Below are 20,669 nucleotides of genomic sequence, written 5' to 3' on the forward strand. Positions count from 1 at the left end.
ATGCTGCAGTGAACATAGGGATGCATATATCTTTTCAAATAGTGTTTTGGATTTTCTCAGATAAATACCCAGAAGTGGGATTTCTGGGTCACATGGTAGTTTTATTTTAATTTTTGAGATACCTTCATACTGTTTTCCATACTGGTAACACTGATTTGCAATCCTACCAACAGTGCGTGAGGATTCCCCTTTTTCCACATCCTTTTCAACACTTATTGATTTATTGACCATAGCCATTCTGACAGCTGAGATAATATCTCATTGTGGTTTTGATTTGCACTTCTCTGGTGATTAGTGACCTTAAGCATCATTTTAGAGGTCTGTTGTCCTCTTTGGAGAAATGTCTATTCAGATCCTCTACCCACTTTTTTTTTTTTATTGTTTGGGAATTTTTTTGTTTTGTTTTGTTTGTGTTGGTGTTAAGTTATATGAGTTTTTACTATATTTTGGATATTAACTCCTTATCAGATGTATTATTGGCATATATCTTCACTCATTCAGAAGGTTGTCTTCTCATTTTGTCTTCCACCCTGTGTTTGTTTCTACATGTTAGGTGGATCTGCTACCCCTCCCAGTCCTGGTAATGTATCCTTATGTAGTAGGTGTCCTGTGAGTCCCAGTGCCATAATTATCCTGATCACCTGAACTGGGTTCTTCAGGGGCATCCCTTCTGTGGGTTGTGTGTGCCCTCCTTTTATTGTTGAACCTTGATTTCTGTTGTCACATCAGTGGGTGGTGTTGAACCTCATGCTGACTGTGAAGACTGGCCATGACTATAGTGGACACGCTGTTATGGGTGAACTTGTCCCACAGAGCAGGATTTGTTTTAGCAGAGTTCTGGTGTCTGGAGAGTTCACCCTTTGTTTGTGTGGTTTGTGGATCTGATTGGGTGGTTCTCTATTGTGGTCTGAGGCCACCTACCAGGTGTTGTTTCTGTAGCTTCTTTGAAGGGACTGCTGTGCAGGCCAAGTCAGCCACTGCCTGTGCCTGGCCAGGGGCCACCTGGTAGGAGCTACAGAGTGATCTGCAGTTGGTAGCTGCCTGTGCTGGGCTTGGAGGTACCTGGGCGAGATGCTATCCTGGGAACCAAGGCTGACTGCCCTAGTGCTTGGCTTGGGCTGCTTAGCAAGTGGTATAGGGTATGCCAAGGCTGGGCACTGCTTGTTTGGGGTTTGTGGACCTTTGAGAGATTTTAGGAAACTCCTAAGCACATACCAAGTTGGCCACTTGTGAGGAACAGCCACTGAAAGAGGTTCCAGCCTGTTTGTGCATTGGTGTGGTGGGATCTGGGAATCACCAAGGTAGGGTGAGCCATATTAGCTGAGTAATAGAGACTCAGATTTGTCCCCCTTCCTGCGCCTGCAGGCTGGGTGGGGGAGAGCTTAACAAAGGAACAGTGATGCCTGGCAGCAGTTCTGTCCTGGGGAGAGCTGCCCCTCTAGCCATTGCCCTGGAGTCAGACACTCAGTTCCTCCCCATATGTCCCTGATGCTTTTCAAGCTATTATGTATACCTTTGCTGGAACTTAAGACAAGTGTTTGTGTACAAGTGAGTCTCTTTGGCCTATGTAAGAAGCTTGGGTTTACAGCAGCCCTCCATCTCACCTGGATGGAGTCCTATTGATTTTTACAGCCAGATGTTTTGGGGATTTCTCCTCCAGGCCCTGGTGCTCCAGGCTGGGGAGACTGGTGTGGGGCTGGGATCCCTCATTTATCCAGAAGGCCCTCCTGCCACACGTGGGTGTAGGACCAGCTCTGTGTTTTCCTCTGCCCCCTCCTATCAGTATCGGTGTGGCTTCTTCTATATTTCCTTAGTTATAGAATTTCTCTTCAGCTAGTCTTCAGGTGATTTTTAAGGGTGATTGCTCTATTATTTAGTTGTAATTTTGATATGATCATGGAAGAAAGGGAGCACAGCGTTTACCTACTTCACCATCTTGACTGGAACATCAAGTCTATCAGGCCATTCTGTCCAATTTTTAAAATGTATTTGAACCTATTATGTTTATTGTGCTAATTTTATTGACTTTTCCTAATTCTATATTTTTCTAGTGTTTGTAGTTAATCTTCCCTATTGTATAATATCACAACTTTTTATCTTGTTTTTGCTTAATTTTAGCTCTTTTGGTGTTCTATTGATTGGTCTTGCTGTTTCTTTATCATTCCACTTTATTATCCATTCTCTTATGCAGAGAATATTAATAGAGAACTCAATATTAAATAGATTACATGGGAATAGTCACTCTAGTCCTTTATCACTTTGCGTCATGTGTATATTTATGCATTTCCATTTTATTGGAGAACTTGAGGATTTTGGAAAGAAGAGACTTGTTAGTCTTGGTGTTTTTGTTTTGTCATTTAAGATTATACTTTTCCTCTACTACTTACCATAGTAGAGCGAGTGCAGACTTCTAAAGAAATCCTTATACATTCTCTTGTGTTATATTTTCCCTTCTTTCCTCTTTCTCTTCAGTGTTGGGATTCATGGTTATTCTCAGGGGAAGGGGTATAATTTATTTCTTCCTATCAGCTTAAGACTGATCACTGCAAATTAAATAAACTGTGCCCATGTAAAAAACAGTACTGGTTATCCAAAGGTGGAACCCTATTGTGGGAAGAGGTCTTTAACATTAATTGGAAAGTATAGTAATAAATCCCAACATCTATCTATTCATATATCATCAATCTATTCAGATGTGTATATATAATTTCAAGACTTTTATTTAAAATAATAAAAAGTAATGATTGTTTCAAATGTGAGAACATTACCATAAAACAATTTCTCGTCAAAGGCAAAGAAAGAATAGGAATGTTATCTATTTTTCATGGTTTAAAATTATGTGGGTGAATTTTACTGGTGTAGAAATCATCATTTGCATGAATAAAATCCATGGAGGAGATAGTCTCTAGAAAGAAATTTTATAGGGTGTAGCAATAACTATATTTACTTCTCTTGTTTTCTACAGACTTTTCTTCACAGGAATTAGAGATTTTCATTTGTTCTTTTTCCTCCTCTTGGCTTCAAATGTTTGTTGCAGAAGCAGTTTTTAAAAAGTTATGTTTACAGAGTTCCATCAGTATTTCCTCTGAGCCACTCTCTCTTCAGAAAATGGTAAGCATAACTTTTAATTTCCAAAGAGTCCATAAATTCAATTTTAAAATATTCTTAGTTGTGACCTGCTGGTGTGACTCTGGACTGAGCATCGTCCCATGGACTGAGAGGTCCTGGTTTGATTCCCCATTAGGGCACATGCCTGGGTTTCGAGCTTGATCCCCAGGAGGGGGCATGCAGGAGGCAGCCATTGATGTTTTTCTCTCACATTGATGTTTCTATCTTTCCCAAAAAATCAGTAAAAACATATTTTTAAAGTACTCTTGGTTGTTTCTAATAATTAGAGAGTATTAATCATAAATTTTTCAAATCTATATAAGAGTATGTATTTTTCTACCTCAATAATTGAGGAATTAGTGAATAGAAGGTTTAATTACTTGAAAGTAATTAAGGATTGATAACAAGCTCTGACCAGTGTGGTTCAGCAGTTAGCGCATCTGCCCACGGACCAAAGAGTCATGGGTTTGATTTCAGTCAAGGGCACATACCTTGGTTGCAGTTTAGTCCCAGGTCTAGGTCATGCAGGAGGCAGCCAATCGATGTGTCTCTCTCATATTGATGTTTCTCTCTCTCTCTCTCTCTCTCTCTCTCTCTCTCTCTCTCTCTCTCTCTGCTTCTTTCTTTCTGTCTCCCTTTCTCCCCCCACTCTATCTGAAGAAAAATGGAAAAATATCCTTGGGTTAGGATTATGAAAAAAAAAAAAAGAATTGATTAAAAAAATAATACAAGAATCTTTGTTTCTTCATTTGCCATAGCACATAAGATTCTTGTTTTGATCTACTGCCATTTGCGACAACATTGGATAGACCTTGAGAACATTATGCTAATAAGTCAGTCAGAAAAAGCGAAGAACCATATGAATTCACTCATTTGGGATATAAAACTGAAACTCGTAATAGACACAGACAACAGAATGGTGGTTACCAAAGGGAAAGGGGTGAAGTGGTAGTCAAGAGTAAAGGGAGGTGCAGCCACTATGGAAAACAATATGGTGTTACCTCAAAAAATTAAAAATTGAACTACCATTTGACCCAGTGATCCCACTTCTAGGAATATACCCTAAGAAGCCTGAAACACCAATCAGAAAGAATATATGTACCCCCATGTTCGTAACAGCACTATTTACAATAGTGAAGATCTGGAAACAGCCCAAATGTCTATCAGTAGATGAATGGATAAAAAAAGCTGTGGTACATATACACAATGGAGAACTATGCAGCTGTAAGAAAGAAAGCTCTCTTATCCTTTGAGACTACATGGAGGGACCTGGAAAGTATTATCCTAAGCAAAACAAGCCAAACAAATATTATATGATCTCACTTATTTGTGGAATATAATGAACATAACAGTCTGAGGAATGGGGTAGTCCCAGAGAAATGGAAGTGGGGGTGTGCAGCCTGACAATCCCAAGATGGGGGTGTGGGGGAGGGATAAACCACAGAACCTATATGCATGTGTGCATGAATAATGGACATGGACACCGGGGCTGGGGATAGGGCAGGGAGGGAGAGGGAGCGGAGAATCAGTAGGGGAAAAAGGAGAAACATCTGTAACAAAAATAAATTAATTTAAAAAAAAAGAGAGTAAAGGGGGCCACATACATAGTGACGGAAGATGATTAGACTTTGTGTGGTGGGCATACAGTGGAATATACAGATCATGTATCACAGAAATGTACATTTGAAACTTGTAGCTAAGGTGCACGTACCTCGGTTGCAGTTTATCCCCAGCCCCAGTTGGGGTTGTGCAGGAGGCAGCCACTCGATGTGTTCCTTTCACATCGATGTTTCTCTCTGCCTCTCTTCCTCTCTCTCCCTTCCACTCTGTCTGAACAACAACAAAAAAACAATGGAAAAATGAAACTTGTATGAACCTATTAACCAATATCACCCCAATACATTTAATAATAAAGGAAGACCTAGGGCCAAAAAAATTCTACATAGTACTTAATGATATTTAATAATTAAAATTACAAATGATGTCCAAGTTTCCCTTTTATTCTGTATAGACACACACATAAGCTGCATTTGATCCAAGTTTTTCCAGTTTTATCGTGGCCTTTTTTAAAAATATGTTTTAATTGACTTTAGGGGGAGAGAGAGAGAAACATCCATTGGCTACCTCTTGCACACCCCCTACTGGGGAATTGAGCCTGCAACCCGGGCATGTGCCCTCATCAGAAATCGAACTGGCGACCTCTGGGTGCATGGGGCAGTGCTCAGCCAACTGAGCCACACAGCCTGGGGACCTTGGCTATCTTTTACCATCACTAATACTCCCGTAGTTTCTTCAACAAATGAGAACTATAGTTGCTAATTGGTCATAGTGGGCAAATCTGACTGTTTTGCAACAATCTTTGTCTTTAACAACTTTTGTACTCTTCATTATTTTATTCCAGACTTGTTTTCTGTTGAAGGAAGACATTAAAATTGAAGTGACAAAATACCAGTTGTACATAAACCATAAATATTTAAAATATGCAAATAAATTATAACAATTTGGGAATGAGATTAATCTAAAGAACTTTTCTAAATGAGCATCCCAATTGAATTTGAAAAAATAATTATTTTCAAGAAGGCATTTTTCTGTGTACGTCATGTTGACTTAATGATGTGGAACTAGTAGCTTTCTTAATATTTTAGTGTGTTCAAATGAGATTGGGGTGACAGCCATAGTGATGAAACCAAGGAAATATAAATAAAATTAAATGGTAAAATGAATCAAGTAATTTTTACTGCTTTCCAGGTCTCTGTAGTTGAGAAACTAATATAATTTTATTTTGCAACAGATATACTCGTATTTGCCAGCTTTGGGGAAAGCGGGTGTGCATTGTACAGGAAAGATGCAGACACCAAAGAAAATAGGACAGCGGCCTTGTCTTGAATCTCAGAGGGCCTTACTAATGCTGAATGGTGCTAAACAGAAACAAGTTGAAGGGCTACCAGAGTTACGGTGTGTAATGCTTATGTATCAACTATGCTTTGTTTTAGAGGACAGCTCTTTTTCTGATATATTTCTTGAACTTTATGGTTATCTGTGATATTTGCTGAATTATACTGATTAGCAGAAAACTCAGTTTTATTTTTTGTTTCTTTTTTTATCCTCACTGGAGGATATTTTTGCATTTATTCTCAGATAAAGTGGGAGGGAGAGTGGTAGGAAGAGACATGAGAGCAACACATTGACTGGTTGCCACCCACACGACCCCATTGGGGGTTGGGGACAACTGCAACCGAGGTACGTGCCCTTAGCGGAAACTGAACCTGGGACTCTCTGGTCCACGGGCCAATGCTCTAACCGCTAAGCCAAACTAGCCAGGGCCAGTTTTTTTTTGTTTGTTTTTTTAAGAAATAACATTTTTTAAATTGACTTTTAGAAAGAGAGGAAGGGAGAGGGAAAAAAGAGAGATAGAAATATCAATGAGAGAGAACATCAATTGGCCACCTCCTCCATGCCCCCCACTGGGGATTTGGCCCACAATCTGGGCATATGCCCTGACCAGGAATCGAACCAGTGACCTCTTGGTGCATGGGTCGATGCTCAACCACTGGGCCACACCGGCTGGACAGAAAACTCAGTTTTATACCTATAAATACACATGATCCAGATTTTTGCTTTCTTTAACTCAAAGCACGTGCTTTCTTTCTAAGATTAAGTGGTTTCCAAAAAAATAAACTATTCATCACATTGTTTCCAAAATGTTTGCCCTGTGATTTAAATTACTACTTGCATATAATAAAGTTGGATTTCAGAATGCATGGTCATGTGAGATACTTTGAATTGTTTTAATAGCTTCCCCCCAAATGGGAAACCTTCCTCTAAAAGTATGTTATGTAAAACTCAAAAATCTAGAAATGTTTTTAGGAAGAAGAAAATAGGATCAGATATTAAAAATGGGGAGCAGAGGCCTGCATTTTAGTTTTAGCATTTTGCTTTATTCTCTCTGCGGAATATTGTTTATTTGATTTCTTTCTCTATGTGACATTTCATATTTATAAACTTTGCAGTGGGCAATTGGGGGTACCAAGTTAATAAAATGAAAATCAATTCATTAAAATTTGTTTCTGTACAGTTGAAATAAATGTAAAAATAGAAAGCGGTAAAGATTTGAATGAATGAAGGGGTTTAAATTAAAAGGGCCAGATTTTTAAAAATCTCACCAACTAATACATGTCGCCATGCCTTGGTAAAAAAACAAGCTTTTATATTTCTTACTTTCTTTTCAGAGAACTGAACCTTGCTAAATGTTCCTCTTCATTAAAAAGATGGAAAAAGAAGTCAGAAGGAGAATTGTCCTGTTCCAAGGAGAATTGCCCCTCTTTAGTAGCAAAGATGAATTTCCACAAGACTAATTTAAAAGGTATTCCAAGTGTCCAAATTAATTTATGCTAGGAACTTTTCATTGTTGTAATCAGTATTTGCAAGTATAACATACTGGCCCTGATGAATACCTGAACTTAACTCTTAGAGTGGGTCCAGGAAACATTTTCTTGAAAAGCATATATAACTGTATTTTAAGAAAGTAATTTTTAATACCTAGTATAATAGACTATTTCTTCCTTCTTTTCTCTCCCTGCCTCTCAGATACAAAACACAGTGTATAGCTCACACTGAGGTTTTTCCAGACTTGCCCGCCTTACTTTTTTATTCTACCTCAACCTGTGCCACTTAGGATCAGTGTCTTTTGATTTGAAAGTATAATTCAGTCTTCATCTCTTTCAGTACTAGACATTTTGTGAACAAAGAATGAAGACTAGGCGACTAGGCTGTGTTACATAGCCGTGTTAAGCATATGGACTCTTCCAGGCATTGAGCCCAGACTGTGAAATGTGTTTGGCTTTTGGTTCTAACTATACTGGAACCTAAGTACCTAAAGGATGGAGTAACAAGAATAGTGTTGTAATAATTCACTCCAGCACCTCGTATACTTAGGCATCTCCTAACTCACAAATTTAAGTTACCTTTAATCTATTCTTGGCCAAAATAATTTTCTGAGTGTCTTATTTATGTGCATTATTGTCTTCTTTGTTTTTGTTTTTTAATTCTCACCTGAGGAAATTTTTCCATGGATTTTTTTCAGATAGAGTGGGAGGGAGGGATGGGGGGAGAGAGAGAGAAAGAAACATCGATGTGAGAGAGACACATCAATTGGCTGCCTCCTGCACAACCCTGACCAGAGGCTGGGGATCAAACCACCCCCAAGGTACATGCCCTTGACTGAAATGAAACCTGCAACTCTTTGGTCCACGGACTGACCCTGTAACCGCTGAGCCAAACTGGCCAGGGCTGCAGTATTGTCTTTTTAATACAAACATTATCATTATGACAACAGTAGAAACAGTAACAGTGAAGCTCTTATACCCTCTCAACATGATATTATTTCATAATTGCATATCACAAATTCAAACTAACTGCTCATTTGTCTCAAAATGTGAAAAAAAAATGTATTCAACGAGAACTCGGATATTAACTTCACGAGACACTGTCCTTTTTTTTTTGTTTATTGTGTCAGAAAGTAAAATGAATATGAATGACTTTAGGCTGAGCAGCAGAAGGGACTAGAAGGAAGGAAGAGAATTGAAAAGGAGTAGAGAAAAACTTAAAAAGCCTTTCAATGCATGTAAAATAATGTTTTGGTAGAAGTTACAGAGATAGTCTATAAAACAAAACACTAAAAATGTTCTTAGTATTTTACAGCAACAAAGAATTTAATTCAGCAATTTATTTGTTTTCTAAGCATTTACTTTTAAGTATTTTTGATTCTCCTTACTTCAGATTATCACTGATGTCTTATTAATCTTGGTTATAACAGAGATGGATATAGATAATTTTAGCCATCCCTAGTAGAAAAAACTTGGCCATTCTATTTGTCATTCTTGTTCAGCTTTAAATGATACTAGGAGGTTTTTTTTTTCGTGTGTGCGCGCGCGCACGCGTGTGTGTTTATGTTAAGATTCCCCCATTTCTTCTTCTCTGTGCTGCTGTAGCCAAGCCAGACAGCCTATTGAGAAGCAGCAAACCATCTAATGGATTTGAAGTTCTGAATTATACTTGAGTGTGTAGAGCCACTCGTGCTTAGCCAGAAACATTCATTTGAATTAAGCTATAAATGTTGTATTAAAAAGAGCCATACATTTAACGTAGGTTCATGAATAAATTTAAGAGAGGGCAATTCAACTCTAAACTTTTATTGCTGCAAAACCCAGTATTTTTGGTGTTCTCTGATCATTTGGGGTTTTATAGCGGGATTGAAGCTTTAAACCTTGAACTAGGGGGAGACAATGCCTGTGTTAAATCTTTTGCAGTAGAATTTCATTGCTGAATTACTGATAGAATGGAAGCTCAATGGATTGGTGGGGTTCCCTCCCCCTCTTTTTTTTTTTTAAATGCGAGAGATGTTTAAACCAGTGAAAAGGAAAACTCAGTAAATAATTTTCTGGCATGGGGCCCGATCTCTTAGTTCATGCCCTTTGATTATTTTCTTTAGTTGATATCTTGTCTTCTCTGGAATAATCTATTAATATTTTATGGCAGGAGAAACAGCCCTCCATAGAGCTTGCATAAATAACCAAGTGGAGAAATTGATTCTTCTTCTCTCTTTGCCAGGAATAGACATCAATGTTAAAGGTAAGTTCTAAATCTTTGTGGTCTAATCCACTATCTTAATATTTGTGATATTAAATAGTTAAATGTCAACGTTAAGAAAAATCATTTATTTTTCTAACATATCTTTAAAATATTACTAGTAGCAAAACCAAGAAAATCATCATAAATTGATTTATAGCTGAAAGTGCAGAAACATTTTTTTATGTCCATATTTTGATCAGATACCAACATCAGTGTTTTAAAATTGTTTTATTATATTTCAATTTATTTTTCTTACAATTTTAAAAATGATTGCACCCTTGACATTTTTATCAAAGCATTCTATTTGTATATGAAGTAACTAGAAAGTCACACTGATAAGGGGAGTAGAGCATCATTACTTCACTACCAAAAGTCCTACTTTTGCTGTTTTAAAACTTGTCTTGATTTTTAATTTAGACAATGCTGGCTGGACGCCTTTGCATGAAGCCTGTAACTATGGCAACACAGTGTGTGTCCAGGAAATTTTGCAACGTTGTCCAGAGGTAGATCTGCTCACTCAAGTGGATGGGGTGACTCCTTTGCATGATGCACTGTCAAACGGACATGTAGAAATTGGCAAGCTGCTGCTCCAGCATGGGGGTGAGTGCATTTATGCTAAACGGATTTTGATCAATTATCCCATTTTTTGATGAATCCCTCAGAGATAGATGGCATTTTATATATTTAAGATCTGTAAGGAAAGATGCCTTTATTTTATATTAATGAAAAAGTAAAGATAAAAAGTCTCCTAGAATGAATGCACCTTTTATTTAAAAGGTATTAAATACCTTTTCATGATATGTATTTATTTATTTATTGTAGTATTAAGCTTATTTAGGTTTGTGTATGAGAATGTATTTTGAATTTAGTGTGTTGGTTTTAAATTCTTTTACTTAAAGTGTGTAATGTCTTTGTGAAACAGCCATTTCTGAAAGCTTATTAATAAATGGATATAAATGTTCAATTGTGATTACTTGGATTTTTCATTCTTGTTTCATTTCCTATATATGACTGCTAACTCTATTAATCTTTTTTAATGAGTCATTTCTTTACAGACTATAAAAAAAAGGTATCCTAGAATATCTTCATTCACATTTTGCAGTCAATTAAGTTAAAGTAGGAGGATTTTCAAATGGTAATAACTGTTGTGCAGGGATTTTGTGATAGAGGCAACTTGAGCTTAGTATTCACCTACTGCTTTTTATGCTAATATTTTATCTCTGCATTCAGGACCCCATCCCTTTTCAATAACATTCTTCTTATATATGAAGTTAATAATATAAATTTTACATCAAAATATTCAAAACTGATTTATGTTTTCAAAGAAAAACAAAGGAAAACTGATGACTTGCTTATAATGCAGAAATAAAGATTTATATAAATTTCCGGGGATTTTTTTGTGCCAATTTTATCTTGAAATTTAAAATTATTTTTTCTCATAATTAAAGCTATTTGATTCTGCATGAAAATAAAAAGCATATTTTCTTTAGATGTCTTTTTACTGTCTCTCTCTCTAAGAAAGGCTGTATAGCATGGCAGCTTAAGATGTTTGGTTATTTATAGTCTTCTCCTGCCCCCTAAAGGCCTTAATGTGTCTGTTTTACTGACACCATTTCATAATCAATATATTTTTCAGTTCTCCATTTCTAGTATTATATGTTTACTAAAACATAATGTTCTGTCTCCTATGTGTTTTATTTTTCTATTCAACCATGTATCTGACATCCCAAGCCAATATTGGGCCTTGCTTCAAATATTCTAAGTGATATAACAGCCATTATTATATTAAGTTCAACTCTTCAGAAGAGAATAGCATTATACCAACCAATGTGAATTTTTCTTGGATCCTTGGTTAAGATGAGTCTCTTTTCCTACGAGGAAATCTACTTGTACTTGCATTCATCAAGGTCCTTTGTCAGTCATACAGATTTATCTTTGCCTTAGTCATATTCTGGGTTTGGACCTGTCAAATGGTGTGATGCTATCATTTTATTAACTGTATTACTTCTTCATTGTGAGTCACTTAGGCTTGAGAGCAATAATTTTAAGAGTTTATTTGTGTTTATAAAACCTTTACTTTTGGTATCTCATGTCTATAATTTTGTTGTAATTTTTTTTTAACAGGAGTAACATGTAGCACTTTTTTTTGAAATAAAACACAATGAAAAGAAACCTAATATTGATTTAGAATTCTCTTTTTCATAAATTACACATGAAACATATCATCAGTGGTTAATCTTTTAAATACATTTTATATGTAGACCACTACATATGTCTGATCAGATTCATTATTAAGAGTTTGAGCAGGTATAATCTATTCTCTTTCTGTGACAATATGATCTATGTTATATGGTAGGGCCTTCTGATTGTCTGCTAGTACTAAAATCTTTATATTCCTTATAACAATTTTATGGCAAAGTGTATAAATGATTATGGGACTTGACTGACAGATATTCAGATATTTCTGTACTTTGCTATGTGACCAAATACTGAGTTATTATTGTTTATCTCCTCCTCCATCATCTTTTACTACCTAGAGTACAAAACACTATTGTCAGTGGTTTCTAAGTAGACAAGTAGATGGATTTAGCTAGAATAAATAGATGAAATCTGAGTTTGACCTAGAACAGTTAACATTTTTTTTTTTTTAATCGGCTACCTGTACTAAAAATTGAACATGAGCAGCCTGGCTGGTGTGGCTCACTGGTTGAGCGTCAACCCATGCACCAAGAGGTAGCCAGTTCATTTCCCAGTCAGGGCACATGCCCAGGTTGTGGACCCGGTCTCCAGTGGGAGGCATGCAGGAGGCCGCCAATAGATGGTCTCTCTCATCTATGTTTCTATCTCTCTCTCCTTCTCCCTTCCTCTTTCTTTAAAATCAATAAAGAAAAAATATTTTTAAAAAATTGAACATGAGCAATGGTAAATGAAAAATGTATTCTGTGTTTGTGCAGGGTTTTGCAGTCTTTGCACTGCTACAGTCACCTGTCATCAATGGAAAGGGGCACTATTTTCCAAGTTTCATCAAAGTTTTTTCATTTATAATCACATTTATTATTTAGGCGATTCACATTAGGCAGTTGAGTAGAATTTTTGTTTTTCCAAACATACCTTTATTAGGCAGTTAATATGTATAGCCAGTTAATTATGTCGACAATGAATTAGTACAAAATATGATTGTAAAGAGTCCTGGATGCTTAGATAAAAGGAGAGAGAAAACAACTCTTAAGCTGTCAAAATAAAAATGTTTTAACATTTGCATTCTTTTTCACAGGCCCAGTACTTTTACAGCAGAGGAACGCTAAGGGCGAATTACCCTTGGATTATGTTTTATCATCTCAAGTCAAGGAAGAACTCTTTGCTATCACAAAAATAGAAGATACAGTGGAGAACTTTCATGCCCAAGCAGAGAAACATTTTTACCACCAGCAACTTGAATTCAGCTCATTTTTACTTAGTAGGATGTTGCTACATTTTTGTTCAATCTTTGATTTATCTTCAGAGTTCCTCTTAGCTTTCAAAGGGTTAACTCATCAAAATGAAATGCTTATGGCTTGTAAGAATTATAAGGAAGCCACCAGTGCTCATACTGACTGGTTATTGGATCTTTATGGTAGAAATATAAAGACTTTGCTGAAGCTCCCAAGTATTCTTAAGGAACTGCCTGAGAATTTAAAAGTGTGTCCTGGAGTACACACTGAGGCCTTAGTGGTGACATTGGAAATGCTGTGTCGGTCAGTCACAGAGTTTTCATGATGATGCCAAAAATTTGAGTCAACTTCTTAAACCTGCTCAGCTTACTTTGTCATTTGTGTGGACTTCATAGCTCATTAACAAATATTGATTTTCTTTGATTTATTGCTAGAATTTACAGTCTTGATGAATTCTAAAAGCACTTGAACAACAACTGCAAAACTATTATATAAGCTTTTCTGTCTTTTTCCAGTATGGAATATGACTCAAAGGTTAAAAAAAAACAACAACAACAATAGTTTTGCTTGGTATACACTGCTTTCTTTAATCTTTATTATTTTTTGTTCTGAAAATGATATTATTTATCTATTTATATTGTATATGTAAAATTTTTTTAATTTAATTTTTTTTTTTTCAAATTAAACTGTAATGTTCTTTATTCTAGGTCTCAGAATCATGCCAAGGATATTCATGCAAATGTACACCTATAAACATGTATCTCCCTATTTCTTCTCTATAGGTTTTTGGACTAAAATATTCATTTTAGTTTTGTGTGTTTCTAAAATAAACATTTTTCAAATTTACAGTAATATTCTTCTGATTTTTAAATGCAGTGAACATGCAAAGTTTAATAAGATGATCCCTTCATCTATTTTATTATAGCAGTTCACATATAAGTGTTTCCAGTCTGTATAACCAATATTCGGTAAGTGAAAATGCTCTATAATAAGTTTTATTAAATAATAAGTTTATAAGTGGTAACTAAATAATAGATTTCAGATTATCTAAAATCTTAATGTACAGTATGAATTTACAGAGTAATATCATTTCAATTTGCAATTTTTTTCCTAATAGCTATTTATTGTAAAACTAAAAGAAAGGGTGTAGATAATAGCCACTTTTGAAATTGGAGTTGCTTCACTAGTGGGAATAAGTTACATTGTGATACAGTTGGAAAAAGAAACATTAATACTTCTATTTAGCCTTTATGTAACTGAAGTGATTATCTCCCAGCAATTAATCTGCTAAAGAAGCACACTTTAGTTTTATCTTAGAAATGGATCTTTTAATAAGATACAGATGCTGAGTGTTTTATTACTAGGTTTATAATCTAAACTGAAAATTACTATATTAGTATGTCAACTCTGATTAAAAGTCAAAAGTTTTTTTCTCTATTTTCAAATCAGTAATTTTTACACATACTATAAGAAATACTGTTTCTAGTTAGCCTTCAAATGTGACATCATACAGATTCTTTTTAATCTTTACTTAATCTGCCAAAGTCTCAGAGAAAACATGATGAGAGAACACCAAGGAACATTAAAATGCCCATAGATTCCCCAGATGATGAATAAAAAAATTTTTATTCCAAAAAGTAACACCACTTTACTTCATTGTGAAGGCATCTAGAATAATGTTTGCTTTGTAAACTAATATAAACTTAAAAACATAGACTTTGACATCAGACAGACATAGTTCAAATCCTTGTCTAATTTTTTATTAACTAAATTGCAAGGCAAGTTCCTTGAGCTTTGGTTTCTTTACCTGTCAAATGGAAATAACACCAGGTCTCTTTGTTGTGATAGAATTATTAGTGCTATCACCTTATATGACACTAATAAATGTTACTTCCTTTCTAGATCTTACTCTTCTTAGTTGTAATGAATCATTTAAGTATAAATTTAAAAAGGGGGAAAAAAGTCAGGGTTTTACACTAAGAAAAAGTTTTTTAAATTAAATATTCCTAAGAAATATTCATTTAGTTGCAATTAGTATATTTGCATTTCATAACTGCCAACTTCTACAAACCATGATGACATGAAGTATTAAACACTCAAATGCCATCGAGGTCTCTGTCTTTAGGAAGGTATTGCAGTTTTGCACTTCTGCAGAAGCACAACTTGGCAAACATCACTTACAATGCTCTGTGGCCTACTTAGCAATACCAGCAAATGTATAGGAACCTAAACCTGCAATGAGAACATTTCAATATAATTTATTTTAGAAAACATAATTGACTCAAATCTATCTAAGAAGTGGGGGAAGTAAAAATTCTAATAAAATTCATAGTCATTGAATTCTGGCTTTTTAGTTGTAGATGTCTCAAAGTTGCAGTAGCTGAAGACAAGGCTGAGTAATGCTATTCTTTACTGTACTCTTCATCTCATAGTTCAATGGAATTGTTTTTTGTTCGTTTGTTAAAAAAAAAACCATAAGAGTTCCTTATTAACAATGTAAATAAAGCTTGAAAGGAGATTTCTGAGCTGTTGAAATTCAGTTTTCATTATGTGTAGTCCCCACAAATATTTGGAATATAAAAACTTGAAAATGTTCACTGGAAATTCCTTCAGAAGGATCTCTATTAAGTAAGAGTTTTCTAGCTTGTTAGTTCTTAATTCCCTATGCACAATAAAGTGGTTGAAGTGTATACATTTTCTATCATATCATTAACTCCAAGATGACCAGAAAAACATTAATTCTTGTATAAATCAAATGTGAAATTAATCTATTTGAATTAATCGTTTCTTGAACACTTATTATGTAGCAGGTGGTGTGCTTGACAGGCTGACCACAATAACAGAAGAAAAGTTAACTGTCCAGGAAGGTAAACTGGTCTTAAATATTGTTAGTTTTATTGTCTTCTGTATTGGCTGTTGAAAATTAATTTCAATTTTGTCTGTTTCTAAAATTTACAATAATGATACTCTTTTAGTTTTTAAATGTGAATATTATAAAAATCTGATAGTTTAATCCTTTGATCAGTATGATTTTAGCAATTTCATTTTAGTGAATAGAATGTAGGGTGTTCTTTTTCATTCTTAATGAACTAGTACTCATTCCTAGATAAACACAAATTTATTAATGCTAGTATAATTTATATAAGTGCTAGGAAATGTTTGCCGTTTTTGTTTATACAGTTATAGAGAGTTAAATGAAGTGAATACCTCCATGTGAAAATTATTGGTGGAATGTGCAATCCATATGACTTTACACACCTTTCCAGTTAAATAGTGAACTTGATGAGACACTGTCACTATTGTTCCTTAATCAGTAGGAAGGGGTCATCCTTGAGTGATATGAGGCACTCTTCCCCTCAGGCATTTATCCCGTAGCTTCCACGGCCGTTGCACCTCTTTCTGACGTACAGTTTGCAGAATTCAGAATGATAATTGTTTTTATAACAAATGTGGATTGAGTGAGAAAGGTCAGTGATAGCATTCTTGAAATTAGGCTGTTGCTGTCAAAACTGGAGAAATGCAATAGTTAACTATTTCTTGTAAATCAAATTATCAAAAAATTCACCTTGTATATTAAAATGAATAGTGGGAGGATATACTTTGGTAGTTATTTGCTCTGATACAGAATTAAGATTTTTAGACTATTGATTAATTAGAAAAGGTTGTGGTACTATTTTATTTGGTTCCAGGCATACATCTTTCAAGGTACTACAACTCCTACTAAAAGAAGACCTTTTCAGAAGAAACACATGTAAGATATTTTGACATCATTGCTTGTTAGTTTAAAAAAGAGTTTTCCTTCTTGATTAAACACTAATATTCAGTACATCTATATATATTTATTTGTGTTTTCTATTTTATGAAAGCACGAAGAAACAAAGACCCATAAACATCTTTGTTTCTTGAGACATGTTAATTTATATGAATTATTAGAGTGGGGAAATTTTTATTAAATTATTTGAAAAAGAAGCTTCTTAATAATGTTTACCAATCACAAATCTGAATGATTAGCTTTTTATCGTAGATGAATCTGCTGTTTGGGAGTACTTTTATATTATAAATATTAAGTTATATTTTTTGTATATTTGATATACAAATATTTTTTAATATTTTGTATATTTGAATTTAGTACTGTGGGTCCTTTTTGTATAGTTATATAGTTTTGGTAATAAATACACTTATACTATCTTTCTTAAAAAAATAAAAATCTTGAAACATAACCCTTAGTATTAGATACAAGTGACTGATTTTTAAAATAATGCTGTCTGTACTGTTGAATGTGTGTGTGTGTATATATATATGTGTATATATATATATATATTTTTTTTTTTAAACAAATATAGTGAACTCCTTTCTGGTCTTTTAATTTACTTGTTGAATTAAGATCAAACAGTGTAGAGTAACTAGTGATCACTTATTATAAAAACAGTATTTCTAATAAAACAAGCAATATTATGTATACATGTAAAATACTTGTAAAGTTATTTATACATGTAATATTTAACATAGACCAAAAAATAATAAAAGTTTCTTATTTAAACACATCCTTTTAAATAGCTGTCTCCAATTAAAATTGAAATATTTCTTCCAATTTTTTTTTATTATGGCCCCCAAATCTTTTTAGAATGTTCAGTCCAGATTTGGTAAATCTAATTCCCTTGCTTTCAAAAGTATCTAAATTGGATCAAATGAACTTTATGCATAATGGGTGTTAAACATTAATAGAGAATGGCTAACTCCTTTGGAACATATGATTTAGTTCTACCAAAGATCGGACTTTTAAAAGATGTGCTTAGCACTTCCAGCAGGTAATTGCACTGAATTGAAAATCTGCAGTCCAGCTTTGAATTTACACCCATTATGCTATCATTTATCTTAATAGTAGATGAACTTAAATTTCCAATGATTCTTCATTCTTCTGTCTTCAAATGAAATAGTGATGTTGAATAAAATCATTCATCTTAAAGTAGTGACAGATAAAAAAGAACTTAAGTTTGTTGTCAGTACTTCTCAACTTAAAGGTTAGGTCAGCAATGGTTTATGTCATGCCACTAATATATTTTTCTAGTGACCAGAATGGTTTGATTTATAAGTTTTTTGTTTTAGTTTTAAGGCATATGTATCTTGAATATCAAACTTCATCCTAAATATTTTGTACTGTTTCTGTTTTGTATTGTTTCTCTTGTAACATAGAGACAAAATTACAGAATAATAATTAAATTTGGTAGAATTAAAATATGCATTTCATTATTTTTTTCCAATTTGTATTAGTTTATTTTTGTTAAGATGTTTCTCCTTCCCCCCCAGACACCCTCCTCCCCATCCTGCCCCCCATCCCCCTAGCATTGTTGGGGGGATACACACATACAAGTTATTTGGTTCATCTCATCCATCCCCCCACCCCCTACTGTGAGGTTTGTCAGTCTGAACCATACTCCTTTAAAGAGCCTTTTATGAAAACTAAAAAGAATTGTAACGATGAAAACAGTACAAAGGAATGAGGAGGGAAATGGGTAGAAATGATTCTAGTTTAAAGGAATTAAGAGGGTAAAGACTCTTACATGCTGTTTAATATATTGATTGAGAAGTTGGGGAAGGTGTAAAATCAGATATAAGACATTTGGACAAATCTCCTAATCTCAGGAATAAACTGTCTATGAGAAAATTTTAATGATGTTTGATATACCAAGGGTAAAGATAATTCTTTTGTGGAAGGGTCTTTTAGGGGAAATTTAATAGAAATCAAAATATAAGAAAAATACCAGCTTCAATGGTATCAGCAGAAATAGGCTATTTTGACTAGTAATATTCAGTGTTTTCCTCAAGTTTAGGCAAATCTAGATTTCTCATTTATTTTCCTATGATTTCAGTTCTTTTACTATTCTTTTTAAAATCTTTTTTTTAAGTTCATAGGTTATTGGAGGAAATGGACTCAAGGAGAGGTTGAAAGTCATTTAGAAAATGTGGCTGAGCCTGGCCAATGTTGCTCAGTGGTTGAGCATCGACCTATGCACCAAGAGGTCGTTGGTTCGATTCCAGGTCAGGGCACATGCCTAGGTTGTGGGCTAAATTAAATCCCCAGTGGGGGGCACACGGGAGGTGGCCAATTAATGTTCTCTCTCATTGATGTTTCTGTCTCTCTCTCCACCTTTCTTCCTCTCTCTAAAATCAATGAAGAAAAAAAATATTAAAAAAAAAATGTGGCTGAAAAAAAGGGGGTGGGGCTGAATTGGTTCTCTCCATGCCTTTTTTTAATCCTTACCCGAGGACATTTTTCTATATTTTGTTCAGATAGAGTGGGAGGGAGAGAAAGAGAGAGAATCATCGACATGAAAGGGACACATTGAGTGATTGCCACCCACACCACCCAACCAGGGCCGGGGACAAACTGCAACTGAGGTACATGCCCTTAGCGGGAACCGAACCTGGGTCTCTCTGGACCGCAGGCGGACGCTCTAAACACTGAGCCAAACTGGCCAGGGTGCTTTTTTTTTTTTTGACTAATTTTTTTTTTTAATAGAAACTATTTAAATATAATTAAAATTTTCTCTAAAATTACACAGAGGCGAGGATTGCAAGCAAATGCATTGCTACATGTCTTCACAATCAGCCTTTTCTGATTTTAGAAGTACTCATGGAACCTGAAAATTACTTGTCCTCTCATGGGTTTGTTTTTGTTTTTTCTCTAAGATTCAACATCAAAAAGCAGTGAGACTCTTAACATTAAGTGATACTTATCAAAGGAGTTCACTACTGTGTTATGAAATGACAAATTTTCTTCTATCATCACTGATCTGCAAAAATTCACTTGTTAATATAGATCTTCTTATTTACAACATTGATGTAGATGCAGCCAGCCATCTACTGAGAAAAGTCTGAGCCAATGTCTTGCCACAGTCCTCCAGAGCACCTCTTCTGTGAAGGCCTGGAAAATAGCTTCTTATAAGATACTGTTTTAAGTAGTATAACGAGAACACAATGTTTTAACGATTGTTTCATATAAATGCATGGGATGCCTACATCATAACTTCAGAATGCTAGAGAATATATCACATCAAGGTATTTTTGAGGGGAGATTTCTCACCAGCCTGTCAGGGTTGTATCATAGACATGAGAGATCATGGGAAATCATGTAAGTAACTAGATCTGTGTTCTTTGTGTCAGCATCATAGTGCCACAAGAATGGGTGGTGTGTATGTGGTACCCTACCCCACAAGAGTTAGTGCGCCTGACTCTTAGTTATCAAGTGCTGAATATTTTGTGATATGCCCCCAAAAAACTTTTTCTCTGTTATATCTGAAAATGCATTTTTTTTTTTTTTTTTATCCTGCAGGGAAATTTAAAAAGTAATGTTCAGCAACTTCAAATAAATTGGAACACCACATTGATCTGTTTTAAAACTACTCCATTCCAGCTGGTGTGGCTCAGTGGTTGAGCATCGACCCATGCACCAAGAGGTCACCAGTTCGATTCCTGGTCAGGGCACATGCCCAGGTTGTG

At 34.9% G+C, this 20,669-nt stretch overlaps 1 protein-coding gene and 1 long non-coding RNA gene across 4 annotated transcripts in view; both read left to right on the forward strand.

Annotated features, from left to right (window-relative positions):
- SLF1 (SMC5-SMC6 complex localization factor 1) overlaps positions 1 to 13,867 on the forward strand; it is a 62,917-nt gene extending 49,050 nt beyond the window's left edge. For all 3 annotated transcript variants that reach the window (XM_036279229.1, XM_036279228.1, XM_036279230.1), the window contains 6 exons: positions 2,966 to 3,111; positions 5,900 to 6,063; positions 7,338 to 7,471; positions 9,646 to 9,738; positions 10,156 to 10,338; positions 13,013 to 13,867. In XM_036279229.1, the coding sequence (XP_036135122.1) occupies positions 2,966 to 3,111; positions 5,900 to 6,063; positions 7,338 to 7,471; positions 9,646 to 9,738; positions 10,156 to 10,338; positions 13,013 to 13,494 (1,202 nt within the window). In that variant the 3' untranslated portion in view covers positions 13,495 to 13,867. The remainder of the gene's footprint in view (positions 1 to 2,965; positions 3,112 to 5,899; positions 6,064 to 7,337; positions 7,472 to 9,645; positions 9,739 to 10,155; positions 10,339 to 13,012) is intronic.
- Positions 13,868 to 15,945: 2,078 nt separating this feature from the next.
- On the forward strand, positions 15,946 to 20,664 carry LOC118641611. Its single transcript, XR_004961634.1, has 3 exons — positions 15,946 to 16,036; positions 16,859 to 16,920; positions 20,503 to 20,664. It is a non-coding gene; the product is annotated as an uncharacterized LOC118641611 (long non-coding RNA).
- The last annotated feature ends 5 nt before the right edge of the window (positions 20,665 to 20,669 follow it).

Source organism: Molossus molossus, unplaced genomic scaffold (assembly GCF_014108415.1).
Source record: "Molossus molossus isolate mMolMol1 unplaced genomic scaffold, mMolMol1.p scaffold_m16_p_3, whole genome shotgun sequence".
Taxonomy (NCBI): Eukaryota; Metazoa; Chordata; class Mammalia; order Chiroptera; family Molossidae; genus Molossus; species Molossus molossus.